Source organism: Echiichthys vipera, assembly GCF_963691815.1.
Source record: "Echiichthys vipera genome assembly, chromosome: 12".
Classification (NCBI taxonomy): Eukaryota; Metazoa; Chordata; class Actinopteri; order Perciformes; family Trachinidae; genus Echiichthys; species Echiichthys vipera.
The window spans coordinates 13,460,909-13,477,760 of record NC_139837.1 but is presented as its reverse complement, the minus strand read 5'-3'; the positions used below and the strand labels follow the sequence as shown (position 1 = coordinate 13,477,760).

Sequence of the window (16,852 nt, the reverse complement as noted above, 5' to 3'; positions counted from 1 at the left end):
TTATAGACTGTGTGCTGTGTATGATTTTCCACATTTCTCATTTTGACTGCAGTTAAAATGAAGCCAAATCTAAATGTCCACCAGGCTGAAATAATAAAATGTATCTTGATGACCTCTACAGCCATTCTTCTACATATTTGTGTTCCATGCTGTGGTTAAATATCACTTCTGGCCTAAATGATTAAAGTAACATTTTAAAACAGTCGCCTAATTGTTTTACACATCATGATAAGTTTGTTTTTTAATTGGAAAATGGAAAAACTATAACGTTATCACGTCTGTCTAACAATGGATTGCGACTTCCCGGGAACAGCCTACAACTGAGACCCACAGTGACCACTTTTATAATTAGAGGCGTAAAAGGCTATAATGTGAGGTGTTTTACAGCAGTTCTCATTTGTTCAGTGTCAGTGTGAAATAGAAGAAAAAAGTAACTCTTAAGGTTTAATACAATCAACTGCAGCTGTCAAACAGATGCACACTTGCCTGTTGGCTTTCATAGTTAAGGCTTATTAAACAAGGGCCACGGTTATGTCATTTATTTTCATAATTTATTAAGCAAAGTAAATAAAACAGAGCAGGAGAAGCCTTGGGTTTCCTCCTCTTGCTGTGGTATGTATCCACGTCATTTACTTACATGTGATCCACATGTTAGTTTCAGATATTTGAACCAAGGTAAGTCTCTGCAGGTGTTCAGGCTTAGTTTAATATAAGCATGTAGACTTATGTCCATTGAAGTGTTCATTTTACATCCATGGAGCCATCACAGAGGTCTCCTTCTGTACCTGCTGAAGAAAAAAAAAAGAAAAACAGTGTAAAACTAAAATACATGTACTTTGTTGTCAAATACTTTAGGTCTTCCATTTTATACAGTATATATGTAGTTAATGTGATTATTCAAATTGATGTTAATGAAAATATGGTACATTTTATAACTGTAATACCTTTGTACATAATTTCACAGGAAAATAATACATCCAAGAACCCTCAAAAATCTGCAATACAGTATAACTCAAGTATCACATATGCACTGAGAGAATTGAATCAGACTTCCATCTATGGAACCACAAACTATCAGTTGCCTGAAACGTAAGCTTGTTATTTCTGCCTTCTGATTTCTAATAAGACACCTGAAACAAATAAATCTATCTGGGGGAAGATATGAAGAAATCTAAACTTTTTTCAAGGTGCAAAGAATAAGATAAGGTATAGATAATCTGTTTACCTTGTTCAGCTCAGGAAAAAGTTCTTGAATGGCGATGTCCAGCAGCACGTATGTCAGCTGAGAAAGGCCAAAAGCAGGAAGAGGATGAAAAGCATTAATGCCAGTTATCTTTAAATACAGCTGTCAGGAAAGAGGAGGGCGTGTTGGGATGCAGGTGCGGACCCAGGTGTGTCTCAAAGTTATCCCAGAGGGATAACCACAAAATCGCAATAGCGATAGGAAGGAAAGGGAAGAAAAAAACAACAAAACTGTATAGAGCACTAAGATGTTAAACTAAACCGCCGCTGCCAAGCAGCTGACTCAAAACCAAAATTGTCCAGGAGACCCAGAAAACGTGTAACAAAAGGCAAAGGCTGCCCTGGAGACATTTGATAACCCAAAAGGCGGGAGTCACAACAAACTCTCTAGCACCCCTAGTTATACACTGGGAAACAGGCAATTGACATCAAATCCACACAAAGTTCAGAGTTGGTGTTTATCCGGCTGTTAAGTCTGACGTAACACCCTTTCAAAATATGATTGCAGGGTCTAAACGCTCCATTGAAACAAAACAGACAACAACGGAACATGTGAACAATTACGATCACCTCTTTTGTCAGGTAGACATCTTTTTCATCGATAAGAAAGGGGTAAAATTACAACTTGACAAGCCACAGGGAGAACCTCTCACTACCTCTGATGGTGAGATAATGAGTCAGCACAGAGCACTGGAGACTCAGTCTATATAAAAACTCCCCGCACATTGGCTTAATCAGAGCCAATCAGTGCTACACACACCTGACTGCAGTGAGTTGATTCACTCACCACTCTCACAGAGCCGAGGTATGAGGAGGTTTTTTTTCGTTTTTCTGTCTTAACAAATATTTTCCCCATGAGTGAAGTACAAACATGGTAGCCTGACATCGCCAGACACAAATCGCAAATGTGAGTTAGTCTGGAACCTATTCCAAGGGGCATTATTAACAGCCATCAACCAGAAGACCTCTGTGTACATTGGATAGATCTACAACCAACAGTGCAACGAAACAAGTAATTAGCACTGAGTGACAGACAAAATAAACTGTTGTGATTGGCCCGGCCAGGGTATGGTCGCCTGGAAATCTTTCTGAATTGGACCAGATGTATCTGTCAGAGCAAACAAAACATGAGCTCAGAGATTTCTGTGGTTCCTGGGCTACAAACACGCTGATAACAATGAATATGTTCTTCATGCTGATGTGTGTCTGTGTCCTGTGTGTACCTGTTTGTTGAGAACTGGCTGCTGCAGTCCATCGAAGAGGAGACGTACTCCTTCATACTTGGCCTCTTCTCCGATACATTTCCCCAGAAAGTCTAAAGATAAGCAGCTTATGAATTTCTTGTGATTCTACTTTTTCTCACATCAGCACTTTTGTCTTGAAAGTGGAAATACTGACAGTAAGCTGGTCTACAAAAATTACAAAACACCACCTGAAAGAACTAAACGAATACCTGGAATGTAGGACATCATCTGCTCAAATGTCTTCTTCGCCCTCCTCTGTTTGTCTTGAGCCGAGCGGGGCAGACTGCTCTCACAGAAAACTGTGTCTAGAAGGGCAAAGATCATTTCACCTCTTTTAATAAGCACGTTTAAACAACATTCTGGGAAATACACTTTTTCTCTTTGGTTTTTCCAAGCTTACCTCTAAGCAGGGTGATGAGTGAAACTAATCGGTGTTCCTGGACCACCTGGTTCAGTTTGCACTGAAGGTAGTAGTCTGTGTAGGCTTCCAGTGTGTTCTTGAACAGGATCCTGCCACCCATGAGCAGGTGGTGCAGCCAGTCGGGGATGTGAAAGACGACTCGGCCTGATAACCGTGAAGAAGAAGGAGCGAGGGAGAGAAAAATGGTCTTTACGTGGTGATTGATGAGGGAACACCAGCCCCCTACTTCTAATACAGTTTTGCAGCAATGTCTGTTTACTGTCTTTTTTTTTTGAATATCTCTTATGTTCTGTATTTGATTTACTTTTGTTACTCCTTGGGTTACTGTAAAGTGGTTTATTACTTGGTTTTTTAACAGTGCTATATAAATAATGTATTCATAATTACAAGATTTAACAGGTCTGAATGCTATTCAAATGCATTAACTACATTCTTTTTCTTTTTTTACATAATTAAAACGCAACAGCATCTTTCAAATAAACAAAAATCCTCATCAAAATGCAGATGTTCTGTAAAGATAATGATGTGAATGGCGTTTTTACTTGCAGCTAGCTACAGTACTGTTATATTAAACTGTGTATGTGACATCTGCTTTTGTTTTTGCTGTAATGGTGTATATCATGTTCAAGCTGCTCATAAATTATTGCCATTTCTACATGACATACTGTATTAAATGTGATCCAATTTAATGTAGAAATGCTAAGATTTTGGTCTTCATAAAATGCAAGCTTATGTGTATTCTTGGTAAAAAAAAAATAAAAAATAAAAAACAAGATTGGAAAAACGTGGACAACAACACAAACCCCAATACAGAATAAAAAGTCCAGGAAAACTTACTTACCCACATACATTAAGTAGTCATACAGCCCTTCTACAGTGATCATTTCCATGAAGTAATTTTGATTGTGTCTCTTCTCAGTCATCTCTGAACGGTTGGCGTTGTTTTTGAAGACGTCGTTAAAGAGCTGGGAGAGAGGGGTTTACATCAGACTGAAGTCTTTTTAACATCACTACTCTGTTATTGCAAAAAAAACGCAATTCAAGTTCCTAAATTTATGTATAGTGGCACAACACAACTTTGCTCTCTAAGAATTTAACTGTAAAGCTTTATTGGATTGTGGGATTTTTCACTTAAGAGTAACTAAATTTGAGCATCAGAGAGGACTTCAAATTCACTCGAAATTGTACAGTTGGAGTTGTTTCTTGGCTTGCGGAAAGAGAGAAAGAGAATGAACTTTGGAAGTTAGAAAATTTGAACACCCAACCTTTTTATCATTTTCCGATGTGGGGCTCAGGATAGTGAGCTCAGGGCGACTGGGTTTGGGTTTCGGAGATTCACAGGAATTGAAGAAGGACTGGATGAAAGGCTCCAGATGCTGCCCTTTCTGACAAAGAACGAACAGGACATAATCTGTATAGGTTACAATGACAGTATTGTTTCTCTCTGTCATATAAAAAATATTTAATGGACTGTTAAAGGGATAGTTTGGCATTTTTGGAGTGGGGCTGTATGAGGTGCTTACGTACTGTCACAGAAGCTGCTGTGGAGGGGGGCAGCAGCTGCAGGAAATTTTCTTGAGTTACCTTAAATAAAAAACAACCTAGAGAAATCCTTTCAGTTTATGTGTGCGCTATATCTAGAATGCCTTTACCTTGCCATCAGATTACCCTTTCCTCTGGCACTACATTTTCTTAACGTATTCCTACACAGCTGTGCCGTGCACTGTATTTCGCTGCAGACCAGCTGTTTGAGTCAGACTTTCTGTGGTTTTTGAAATAAATAAATGCAATAAAATAAAAATGAATGGCAAAGGAAATCCCTTTATGAGACGGATTATACCTACGGACTTTTGCAGAGGGAGACTAAATGGCTGAAAGAAAGAGAGGGGAAACGTTTGTGGAAACTGGAGGAGAGTGCTGTCGGATAGCAAAGGTAAAGTGTCAAAAAATGTCTAAATATAGCTTCAACTGAGAAAAAAAGTTTTGCTTCTGTCCCCATCCACCGGAGTCCATTACTTAGCTTCTGTGTCAGGACCTCTGCCTGCTTCTCCAAATGCGCGGTGTGCTAACCGTCATCTGTTGTAGGTAACACACTGACTATCAATATGTACTTATCACAACCCCACCTCAAAATAGCCAAACTATCCCTTTAAGGATCTAAGAAAACCCCCAAGTGACTGCTTACATTTTTCTGTGATGTGAAAGATGAGATAGAGAATAAAGCAGACCACACACACCAATACACACACACCACTAGTAATGCATTTCTTACCTCTTTTATCAGTTTGCTGGGAACTGACTTAATGATTTTCCCTGTGAAACATAAATACTTTGTTAGTGATTAATGGCCCTGTCACATTTTGCTTCTGTCTGACACTCAGAATATCTTTTCACTGCGACCCAAGGTCAGGCTATTCAAACAATTTCACAGTGTGTTTGACGTGATCTGCTGTTCAAACATAATCCATCTTGCTGGTTTTTGTCGCTGTCATACTGTACCCAGGTTCACGTCAGGTAACATCTTGTCCAGGAACTGAGACTCCATACTATGAGGGGACAGGAAGTCGGCGAGGAGCTGACTGTTGCTCAGCTCCGGGTGCTGCAGAAGTTTCTACAGAGAAAACATGTAAATAAACTCTGTTATAAATTGTGTTCTTCTGCAGTGGAACAACAGAGGACCTTGAATCAGTGCTCTGGCTTTAAAATATATTATACCATAAAAGAAAAGCTGAGCAAAGGCACATTCAGTTTATTACTCGGGTGGATGTGGGGACACATAACAGTCACAGATGTTGATTAACATGCCGAGACTTCTTTTGAAATAAGTTTTCTATCTCAGTGAAGTGTTTGACTGCGTTTAAGATGCTGCCAGCATGGCTCTACGGATGGCAACGTCGGCCTGTCAGTCTACAACTGCTAGATGGATTGCCATTAAATTTAGTACCAACATTCATGTCCCCCTCAGGATGAATTGTAATTACTTTGGTAATCACCTTCCATTTTCGTCTAGGGCCACCATGAGGTAAAAATTTGAACTGGTCCAATACTTTTTTATGACCAAATTTCTGCAAAACTAATGGCATTCCTATCTCCCTCAGCTGTACTTCGTGTTTTGTGCTTCAAGGACTTGCTGGCATGGCTGTAGACTCTTTGTCTGTTATTTTGACAGTCATAATCTTGTGGTGATGATGCACCTCTGAGCAGAGACCATTTAAAAATCTTTACTTGTTGCCCTCAAGAACGCTCCATTTTGAACACATCTTGGATTTATGAGTCTACTGCTGAAAGTCTCAGGATACAAACAATCTGCAGTTGTGAAAAGAAAGTGACTTTCTTCATTTTTCTGCATAAAGGTTTGACAGTCTCACATCTTTGTAAGAGGGTCCTTGAGTGCACTGCTGAAAAAACTATAACTAAGAGTCTTAATTGTGTTTTGAAAAGCTGCAGCTGCCCTTATGACAGCCAAATGAGACAGTAAGATAATTCCTTCTCAATTTAGAACAGTGATTAACCCTGTCAACTGTCCTGACAAAACTACAGTACCCTTTGTTCTTCACAATTTCAGAAAGATCCCTTTTAAAAGGTTATTTTCTGAAACTCGGTATGGTGTGTTCCTTGAACAAATGCTCCAAGATTGCGACAGATCAATTTAATCTCGATGTCTGGTCACTCGAGTGCTGCCTCTTCAGCCAGACGCAGTGAGTCAGGGACATTAACAGTTTGTAGCCATCCCATTCTATGACTATATGGAGAAGACGTGGGACTTGTTTAACTTGAATTGGCAAGTTTCTCGTGGGAAATTGGCACATGTTCAAAAGTGAGTAATTAATTTGCTTGTCAATTACATGAGCCCACACCTAACGGAGTTTTTCAATAATCTTGATCTCTCTGCGCAGGAACATTACATAATAAGAGGTTTGTTGTTAAATGCTTGCTTATCTCCAGAGCCATAAATCTATCTTATGAAATTCCACAGCAAAGACACAAGTGTCCTTTCATCTCAGACATTTACCTGGAGGTACTCCTGGAACTCCTCCCGCTTCGATGTGAGGAACTCATAATTTTTGGGACCGATAATTCTTTTTGAAGGCAACTGTGCATCTGGAAAGGAGCCTATAAAAATATAAAATGAATAACATGACTTAAAGAACAAGCTTCCATTTACTTTGAAGGGGAAATAAAAGTTGTACAGCTTGCAAAGTTTGTAAGTCATGCAACAGGGCCATTAAACTCCTAAAAAGGGTTTGCTTGGAATAAATGTTCTGTGAATCCTCTGGAATCCGTGAGGCCAAATTGGTGGGAAATTCTTTCCGTATGACAATAAATGAAAAAGGAAAGTGCACAGGCCCTCTAATGCAAACAGAAACCTTACCATGAAACTCGGTGAGCTTTGATTCAAGGACGTAGAACTCCAGGTATCTTCTGTACACAGACCAGTGCTCAGTCTCATGTCCCACTGCAGACAAAAACAGGGAAAACAAGATGAATTAGGAAGTTAGACAGGCAGTGAGAGGCAACTATTTCAACAGTCATGTATTTTGATTTTAAAACAAATTGTGGTTTTACTGCTCTTTAAAGTCTTAATAAACAGTACCTCATTAGTGTTTTTAAGCCAAACTAATTGGTGCTTATTTACACCTAAATATATCAGGGGCTTTAAATATTTCTTTGAACAATTATTGGTTAAAATTCTTACTCTGAATGCAAATCTGTAGATTATACAGGATGTGATGGAAGAAGTACAAATACACAAATAAAGTCCCACATGCAAAATCATACTTAAGTAAAAGTACAAAAGTATTTGCACAAACATATACCTAAAGTAAAAAGTACACCCCAGCTTATTCTAAAATGTCATGCAGCAAAGCAGAATGACTGCTCTCTGATGACAGTAAGTGAGGCAGAAGGACGGGTCTGTTAAGCCTCACCTGCCTTCCGGTCATTGCGCTCTACATCGATACAGAACACAGGAATCCTCTCCCTCTTCACATCGTCGTCATAGAAATCGATGTATGGGATGGTGATGTTCCAGGCTGAGAGGTTTCGGGGGGTGCTGGGGGTGGAAGCAGCCTCCATGGGGGAGTCATCCTCCAGCACCATCATGGCTTCCTCCACCTAGAATGGAAGGAAGTGGGAGAGGTTAAGGTCAAGTAGAGAAATCCAGTCTCTCCTTAGAGTTTAGATTTCTTTTGTTCTTCGAGTTCTGATTATTATGGGTTCATTACCTCACCTTTGTAAATCACTTAACATACAGTGCACACCTATCTGTAAATTGAATAAGTCTTTAAAAACAAAGGTTGGCTGAGGCTCAGCCACAAATAAGGAAAATGTAAAAAAAAGTAAAAAGTAAAACACAGTATTTCTTGTTTTACTGTACCAGTTCTGAAAAACAGGTCATTATATCTATATATCACAATATATAATAAAATAAGTTATAATGTCAGAACTATAATCACAAAAGACACCAGTTACACTCTCTCAACCAAAGCAGATGTTTAGTAATTTCTCTAATTGGTCTCATATGTGATTAGATACTGAAATACTTGAACTCCACACAACCATCTGTCAATTCAGGATGAAAACTCACACTGTGCAGACAAGCTTTCAGTGGAGCTTTGGACAAATATATGTATATCATGTATTTGATGATGTGCAGGGAATGTTTTTTTCAAACTAGGCAAGCAGGGTAATAAAATTGTGGGAAACCCTATAAACTTTTAAGATCAACTGGCTCTTCAGAACAGCATTATTATTTTCTGGAATCATGTGAATATCTTTGGAATCCAAACGGCAGTGATCTTAGACAAAAACCTCTGATCTCATCAAAATGGGAAAAAAAACTCCGGAGTGAACACATCTGTGGCGCTCCTTTCTTTACTCACCAACGCCACCATGTGGTAACTATAGTGACAGTGTAGAATAGTATTTCAGCTTGAATTTGACTTTTTCCTTAGATTTTCTTGTAATTACTGTTATTATCTATTGTTTTAAAGTTTACATGAATCAAATCTGTAAATATGAGGAGAACACACAAGACAATTTGATCTGTCTTTAAACCTGAAGGAGAAAAACTATCTTACTGAAACTATTGTCCATTTATGAAAACACACAGTAAATCATCTAGAAACGAGTGTTTGGAATACTTTTAGATCAGCCTCACCATATCGTCCTCTCCCTCCACCAGTCCATGGGATGGCAGCATGGCCCCCTCCATGGTTGTGCTCTTGAACACTCCTTTGATCTTACTGCCAATGCGGCTGATCCCAAAGGACTCGCCCCTCTTTGACGTGTTCCTGCAGGCCAAACAGGGAGGTTATTAAACAATGTGTAATGGAGGAGATGCGCATGGCTTCAGCAAAGCACATGCAGCTTGAGAGAGAAGACGGGGAAGGATCCGTAGAGGACAGAAGGAGGGGAAGCAAGGAGCGACGTACTGCATTGGTATAACTGTACAATGGAGAGAAAACGCTAAGGTAGCCAAACCCAAAGCCAAAATGTCACTTTGCAGCCATCTCAAAATAAAATGCCTTGTTCGTTGTAAAAGTGCTGCAGAGCCAAAAGAAAACACAGCACACAGCAGTGATTTCATGAACAGATGAATGGTTTGAAGGGGATCACAAATTTAAATTATTGCAAAAATACTGTGTAATCAGTTACTTGTCGCCCAGAGAAGACACATAACATCACATATGCTCTGTGTGAGTGCTCTCTTAGATTAAGTGAAATAAAAAATCACTGTGTGACACATGGTGATGTACCCAATGCACAAGACACTGAACATTGAAAATTCACTGCATTGTCAAAAACAACAGGCGAATCTTCAGCCTAAACAACACAACAAAGTTGGAGGACACAGGACAAATAAAAACAGAATTCCATGCATCAGTCACACCATGCAGGCGTCTGGCTGGGACTGGGGTCACGGAGGGGACAGCATGACTTCACAGCGAGCAGTCTGTGACACACGGATGGACCCTGACTTACTTGGGTGATGAGTGGCGGTGGGAGAGCGAGCCGTATGGGAAAGTTGTGAACGTGGACTGGGCATGGAGGGAGTTAAAAGATGCAGGTGAAGAGCTGCCAGAGGCGGTGAACATTGAGGACGGGGACTCGGGGCTCCAGTCCCAGGAACTATAAGCAGAACAGGGTCACGCCCCCGCGGGCAAGAGGAGGGTGAGGACCGTGGATCATACCAGGGCAGGCAGTATGGTGGTTGCAGAATCAGAGTGGACATACAGTCACAGACACAGCACGGTGGTGGCAATACATATATGGAGTAACAAGCATACAGACGGGCAGAGTGGAAGGGGGGTTACTGAATTGCAGACATGGAGGGAGTTTAGGCTTGTAGGTGGTCAGAGTTTACGAATGGAGTGCCAATGGGAGCCATTATCTGCTACCTCATTTATCTTCTTTGAGTGGCATATGTCATGCTGCTTTGAAAACTGCCTTCATAACAAGATTGATTTCTTAACCAGGTGAGAAAAAAAAACAGAAAACGAAAATCAACCAACATTCCTCTCGAAGTTCCCCTGATAAATTAATTTGTAATGTGTATGTTTTTCTTTTTGGAAGCGGGGAAATCCAAAGTTTGAACATTTTAACAATAAAATCATTCAAAACAAAACCTGAATCATCCAAAAATAAAAATCGATATCACATGTTCGGCAGCATCACTCTTGATTAGCTTGATTAACATATGAGTAACATGATACGGGCACTTTTCTCAATATTCTTCCATTTATATTTACAGCACAGCCACCAAATCAAATGCGTATATATCATTATCATATTAATGACTAGTGCTCATTGAACTGAAGCCCTGATTGCAGCAGGCCCAGAGCACAGTGGATTTGTTAAAAAGGCAGCACGTCAGGCAACAATGAAGTGTCATTTGTATCTTGCGTGCAGCAGCACTGCTCAGCCAGCCACTGTTTTGATCAGCACACTGATGCCTTATACTCACCGAATGTCATCCAAACTCAGGCTATTTCTGGAACAATATGCACAAGGAGTTAGTGGTAGGGCCCTGTGGCCGCATACACACCACACCCCATGATAGAAACATGACAGTTGATCTCTTTTCACTTCTTATTTAAGTTTCATTATAATGCAACGTAAGAAAAACATTTTTTTTAATTGCTGATTTACAACTTATTTTAGGCTGCATTAGGACAAAACTCTAAGTGAATTCATATTTATATTTATGCCTTCATGCTGCAGTGGCTACTGAGATACAGAGAGTTGTGGACATTGAGAAAATGTTTTTAGCTACATTATTAGTGAAGAAATTAAAGGAACTTGGGTTGCATGTTGGTGCAGACATAGCAGTTCATTTTCTGCGTAAACAATTAACTACCAGTGAGGCACTATATGTTTTGGCTAGATTATCAAAAGTCACCTGTACAATCTGTCAAATACTGAAGAATCAATATAATGGAAACATTATGGTCAAGTTTATATTGTTACAAATTAACACAAAAATTAGTGAAACCTACCTGCTCATCCTGGAATTCCTGGCAGGGGACTCTGCCCCTCTGAGAAGCTGTCGGAAGTACTGGGGAATGACATGGAAAGAGCCAAAGAAGGTTTGTAAATTACAGGTCAACCATAAACAGCATTATGCAAATGCTGGGACAGTATATAAGCGACATTAAAGAAACATATGGCTGAATGTAAGGAGTGACCTCTTTATGTCTTAATAATAATCATGACTGTTTAATTTGGAGCAGGAACAGGAGTGGCAACAAATCAGATAATATATTTATTTTCCAGACACACTATTCATGCAGGGCAGTGGCCTGCTGGGGACAATTGCTGGTCCACCCAGCTGTATTCAATGAAACGGCCTCTGAGGGGTGAAATTCGGCTTGGCAGCTTGGCATAATGCCAGTGTCAGCTCATTGGCCAGTTGCGCGTCTGGTAATGATGACATGGCCGATAGTGGTTGGTGGCTGAGAGATCGAAAGAGGATAGTGCAGGAGAGTCCGTGAGTTCCAAATAAACATCTGACAAAAACAAAATTCTAATCATTGAGGATATTAACATCTAGTGTAATGTGTATTTAGTGCAAAAACAGTCATATTTTGAAAAGACTGTATGAAATCAAAACACACAGAAATGCAATACATATGTGGAAGATTGGATTGATCAGTTGGGCTGAGCCTCAGGCATGTGTTGTCAAGCTGGGTGAAAGTGTGTTGAGTGATTCATTTGGTGGTGTAGACGCTAACCTCGTCACTATGACAGAACATGGGGGTGAAAACATTTTCCAGGAGGGACAGGACGTGCTCATAGGCTTCAAACAAACACCTCATGGTCTGCAGTTTCACCACCTCTGCAAACGGGCCCTCTGCGACTGGGAAGTTCGACAAAAAACACACATGCATGTTAAGAGCATAAACACTGGTCCAAGTAGGTAACTATATGCCCCTCTCTGAGAAAGTGTAATGTTGGTGATTGACATACTGTTGCGTATTTCTTCCACTATGAAGGGGTCGAAGCGGATCTTGTCGACGCTCTCATCCAAACAGTACGTCTCGTAGATCTTCTTTACCTCCTCATGAAGCATCATCTTCTCTGTGTGAGACAGCTCCGGGCACAGTATCCTGTCGTTGAATTCCTCTGAGAAGTTAAAAGAGTCGGAGAGCTCAGTCTCATCAGGTAAAGACTTTTAAGTATGAATCACATTTATGCATGACTGTCAAGTATATGGACGTTCTCAGGTGTGTTTTTCTGATGTTTTCAGACTGACTGAGTGTGTCGAGAGATGAGCTAGAGCAGGGCCGTTTCTATTTACCCTCTACTGCAGAGATAATGGCTGACATTGCAACTACTACAAATCACAAGTAATGAAACCAAAAATCAAGGAAGAACAAGATTACCTACACTCCTTAAGTCTCATCTCATCTCATCTCATCTCATCTCATCATGTCATCTTCAACCGCTTATCCGGGGTCGTTTAACTTATTTTGAAGAGCATTTTAAAACCCTGAATTTCGGGTGATGTTCGTCCCATTGGTGGTGGCGGCTTGACTGGTGAATAGCTAGGTTACTCCATGCGTGTAAGAGCAGCCAGTGAATCGGTTGAAACCATCTGAAAGGTTTGGGACATGCTTACCGACTGCGAGGCAGAACTGGAGCACGTGAACTGCCCCTTCTTGCTTCAGGAAGTTCATAAAACGAAAGAGAAGGTCTTGCTGTTCCCTGATTTCCCTCAACTCCAGCTTCAGCACCTGATGAGAGAGAACAGTAGTGAAACACACAACAGAGATCACAGTAAACAAAGGTAGTGGTCTTTAAATAGTTCAGTAAGGTCGGTGAGACCTGATGTACTGAGCTAAAACACACTGAGTCTGCATATTGTGATGACAGCCTGTACTAGATAATATGTTATTATTACAAACAATTTCTGGTGGCTTGTTGAGGGGTGGTACTTACAGTATCTGTTTTGATTTTATATGATCAGAGGCTGTCTGCAGTTCAAACATTTTAAGAATCACGTCATTATTACATTCACCTGGATAAGAGGAACCACTTACAGAGGGCTTTTTGTTGCGAATATCAGAGTACTTTTGCAGGAAAGGGACCAACGTTGAAGTGGGCTCTGTGGCTTTTTCAGGCTGGAGGGGCGAGACAGGTTATTCACCCACAAATTACATACACTACAGCGATATGTTTAGACTGCAAATGGATCTGCCTGTTCACAGTTCAACATTTACTTACTGGGGAGTTTTCGATGAATATCAAAAGTAAATGATTCACTGTGTCCTGAAAAAAAGAGCACTGTTAGTACTTTTGATGATCTGAAAACACACTTCTTCTTTGTCTTATGTCTTTCATTTGCATGGTCATGGTAAGTAACATTTATTGACATACTACATTATTAAATACAAATCGGTAGTTAGACTAATGAAGTGTATCAGCAGAGGGCTTTAAGTGACAACTGTTTTGGATTCAGAAAACTGGCCCTTAATGTGTCTACACTCACAGGATCAGCCAAGTAGTCCATTGAAGGAAGGAAAACAGAACCAGCCAAGACTTCTCTTATCAGGAGAGTAAGAGATCTGAGAAGAGTGAGGAGATAAGGCAGCAGGAAATAAGAAAAATGATAGAGTAAAGAATGATCCTTATCTACTTTTGTATAGTGTCAGTGCTGTCAGGCTTTCTCTTAAGGGGATAATTACGTACACTGATGGTGTGATGTTGTGTGCCACACTTATTCCTACAGCATTACAGTTACTGTACCTGCAGTCTGTAGCCTTAGGAGGCAGGATATAAGGGAAGAGCATCTCAGTCAGCTTCCTGAGATAGAGGAGCTCATCCCTGCGACTGCGAAGGGCTACATGGAGGTCAGGACCGTATTCTTCAAGGGCGGCTTGTTGAAGATATTCTGCGTTCTTTACTACAGGAGAGAGGTTGGCTGTTTGCTTTTTTTTAAATGGTGAACACAAAGTCACAAAGACTCACTGGGTGATGCATACAGTATCTGAAATACCTTTCTGTCTTGCTTTGCTTATTATTTCAATGTGTTTCATGGAAACTTTCAGAAGCTTCTGTGTGATGAGGGATGCCACATCCACCTGAGAGGGAAAAAATATATATAAAAAAAGAATGAATATTCAGTCAATCAGCATCCCAAGATTTGAACTTGGTACAGTCTCATGTGTCACCTTCTGGGTTCGGCGGACCAACACAGCTGCAAAGAAGCGCAAAGTCACTCTGAGCTCGTCCACGAACGCCTCATCATCCGTGATGTCTCTGAAAAGAAACACTCTACAGTCACAACTGCCGCTGCATATAACACAGTATGCCACCTCACTTTGCATTACGACAGGCATTGCAAAAAATACAGAAAAATGGCTTACCTATACCAAGGATACACAAAATTTTCAAGAACCAGCTCCAGAATCTTGAATCAAAAAAACAAACAGAACTGGATTATGAGATAACTTGGTTTGTATTATTCAATAAGATTTATTTTAATAAATTTAATCCATTACCTCTGAAAGAGAAGCATCCACCTTAGAGGGAACTTTCAGATCAAGCCATGGTTGATAGTTTTCCAGTAATAAAGTCGGTCTATCAGTAAATTGAAAAAGAAAACAATATTATGCAAAGGATATCACAAGAATCCTTTCTGAACACTAGATGGCACAGTAACATCTTCCATAACTTGATAAACAACATTGTATGAATGAGCACATTGAGTGTATGTTGACAAACCCAATACAACAAGATTGAGGCAGAATTATATAAAACGTCTCTTATTTAATGAATCCAGATAACTCTTTCCTTGAGTTTATCTTGTGTTTGCTTCCAAATGAAAATAAATGAAAATGGATAATTCTGATTGATTTTCACCCTGTCTGTTGCTAACACAAGTAAAATCATAACATGCAGTAGCATGCTAATATAAATGGTCATCGAGAATATCTAGATCTTTGGAGTGACCTTAGGTGTTTGCCGAGTTTACCTTATCAGCATAACTGCTGTTGACACAAATGATAAGGTTCATAAAAAAAACCACATTACAGCCCCCTCCTCGGCTACCACTGCACCACAACATAACCAGGTATCTTACCTGTGCCTTTTGCATTTGATTTTTCCACAAACGGCGCAGCTGTGGCCAAGTGGAAACAGCTCCTGTTGGTACGACTGCAACAGAAAGTTAAAATACTGTGGATTAACCGTTTTCACAGAAATCGGATCCATCATTCACCGCAGTGTGCTTCAAAAAAGGGAATTCTGCGTCCAATCTATTAAAAAATACAGTCCAAATCTCAAGAAAGAGATTTAAATGTAAACTCATTAAAAGACACAACAAAGATATTGTCAAATAGTTATAATCAAGGCACAGAGTCACAAATAATGTGGAATTGTATTATGTCAGTATCAAACAACTCTATTCAAAAAGTCTTGTTTTTCTGAGGTACCTTGGTTTTTGGTCGGATGGAGACCAAGACGTTGGGCAGCAGAGACTCAGGCCCAAGAGAGCAGTAGAAAGTGACCACTCCAGCCAGGAAGGACCAAAACACCATCATAATGTGAATATATCTGTCAAAACAGGAGAAATATATGAGCAAATCATCTCAGAATATAAAGGGAATATATAACTGGGACGTCACATAGTAACACTGATTGGAGCAGTGTTTGGGCTTACTTGTTTAAAAGCACAGTAGACAGCAGCAGGACCAGCAGCAGAAAGCAGAAGACTGGATACTGTCGGCCCAGCTCTCTGAACCGCTCCAGCTTCACCCTGCGTCTTATTCTCTGCAGACAAGCCCGTATGCATCCCATCGTCGCTTTTGGTGAGAATACTCACATGCAGCCTATTGCATTTCACTGCAGAATAAAGAAGACATCATGGAGCGACTGTCGGGGGCGTGCAGCGGCGACATAACAGCGTCACATCCAAAACCATGCAATTTCTTGCCACTTCTTTACTTAACATACAAAGCAGGGTGTGTAAGTGACTTTATTTACCGACTGCAGCACTTACTGTAAGTGTACGGTGAATGTTAAGGGCCATTTTTCATTGTAGTCCAGCAGCGACACCATCATGAATTTGCAGAATAAATGCGCAGGTTGTTTATAGGATCAGTAGTAGGAGATGCGAGGTGCCGTACACAGCTGTAAGCCCCAGCAGGATTAAAGGTAATTACACAGCAGCATCTGTGCAGAGGCCGTCCTAAAACTCTGATGCAAATGGCTGCGGCGCCCTAGCTGTCATTTCTGTCTATTTCAGGGGCGACGTTTGCTGCCTGGGTGTCAGCGCTGGAGACGCGTGATGTCACCTCCGCTGCGCTCACAGCAGCAGCGTGGATCCTAACAGTGGCGACTGTAGTTTACAGGAAAAAACCATGGCAAGCGGTTTTTACATTTAATCAAATCACACGCCTATCTGTAATTACAATGTATATGTCCATATTACCATTTCTCCTAG

At 40.4% G+C, this 16,852-nt stretch overlaps 1 protein-coding gene across 3 annotated transcripts; it reads right to left on the bottom strand.

The window, feature by feature from the left end:
- Positions 1-546: 546 nt before the first annotated feature.
- On the bottom strand, positions 547-16,652 carry LOC310954230 (sorting nexin-14-like). 3 transcript variants are annotated; one of them, XM_083923599.1, is made up of 31 exons: positions 16,409-16,652; positions 16,070-16,251; positions 15,843-15,963; positions 15,491-15,564; positions 14,910-14,988; positions 14,775-14,818; positions 14,580-14,667; positions 14,405-14,489; positions 14,155-14,311; positions 13,898-13,973; positions 13,633-13,677; positions 13,449-13,529; positions 13,028-13,142; positions 12,376-12,531; positions 12,141-12,265; positions 11,406-11,464; positions 10,874-10,900; positions 9,892-10,038; positions 9,068-9,200; positions 7,836-8,022; positions 7,280-7,363; positions 6,920-7,020; positions 5,407-5,518; positions 5,180-5,220; positions 4,173-4,292; positions 3,749-3,872; positions 2,887-3,051; positions 2,696-2,791; positions 2,466-2,557; positions 1,226-1,282; positions 547-788 (listed from the first exon to the last, which is right to left on the bottom strand). In XM_083923599.1, exons 2-31 carry the CDS (start codon positions 16,204-16,206, stop codon positions 747-749), a joined length of 2,970 nt encoding a protein of 989 aa, XP_083779725.1. In that variant the 5' UTR covers positions 16,207-16,251; positions 16,409-16,652; the 3' UTR covers positions 547-746. The 3 variants fall into 3 exon arrangements, with proteins under 3 accessions (XP_083779725.1, XP_083779727.1, XP_083779726.1); XM_083923601.1 differs by lacking the exon at positions 9,892-10,038; XM_083923600.1 differs by lacking the exon at positions 10,874-10,900.
- Between the last annotated feature and the right edge of the window lie 200 nt (positions 16,653-16,852).

What these genes read in the sequence shown, in the direction of transcription:
- LOC310954230 (XM_083923599.1), bottom strand. Translation starts at nt 16,206, where the DNA reads ATGGGATGCATACGGGCTTGTCTGCAGAGAATAAGACGCAGGGTGAAG. An exon ending in TCTACTGTGCTTTTAAACAA is followed by an intron (nt 15,964 to 16,069) that starts GTAAGCCCAAAC and finishes CTGTTTTGACAG; the next exon opens with ATATATTCACATTATGATGG. An exon ending in CTGAGTTTGGATGACATTCG is followed by an intron (nt 10,039 to 10,873) that starts GTGAGTATAAGG and finishes TTCTGCTTATAG; the next exon opens with TTCCTGGGACTGGAGCCCCG.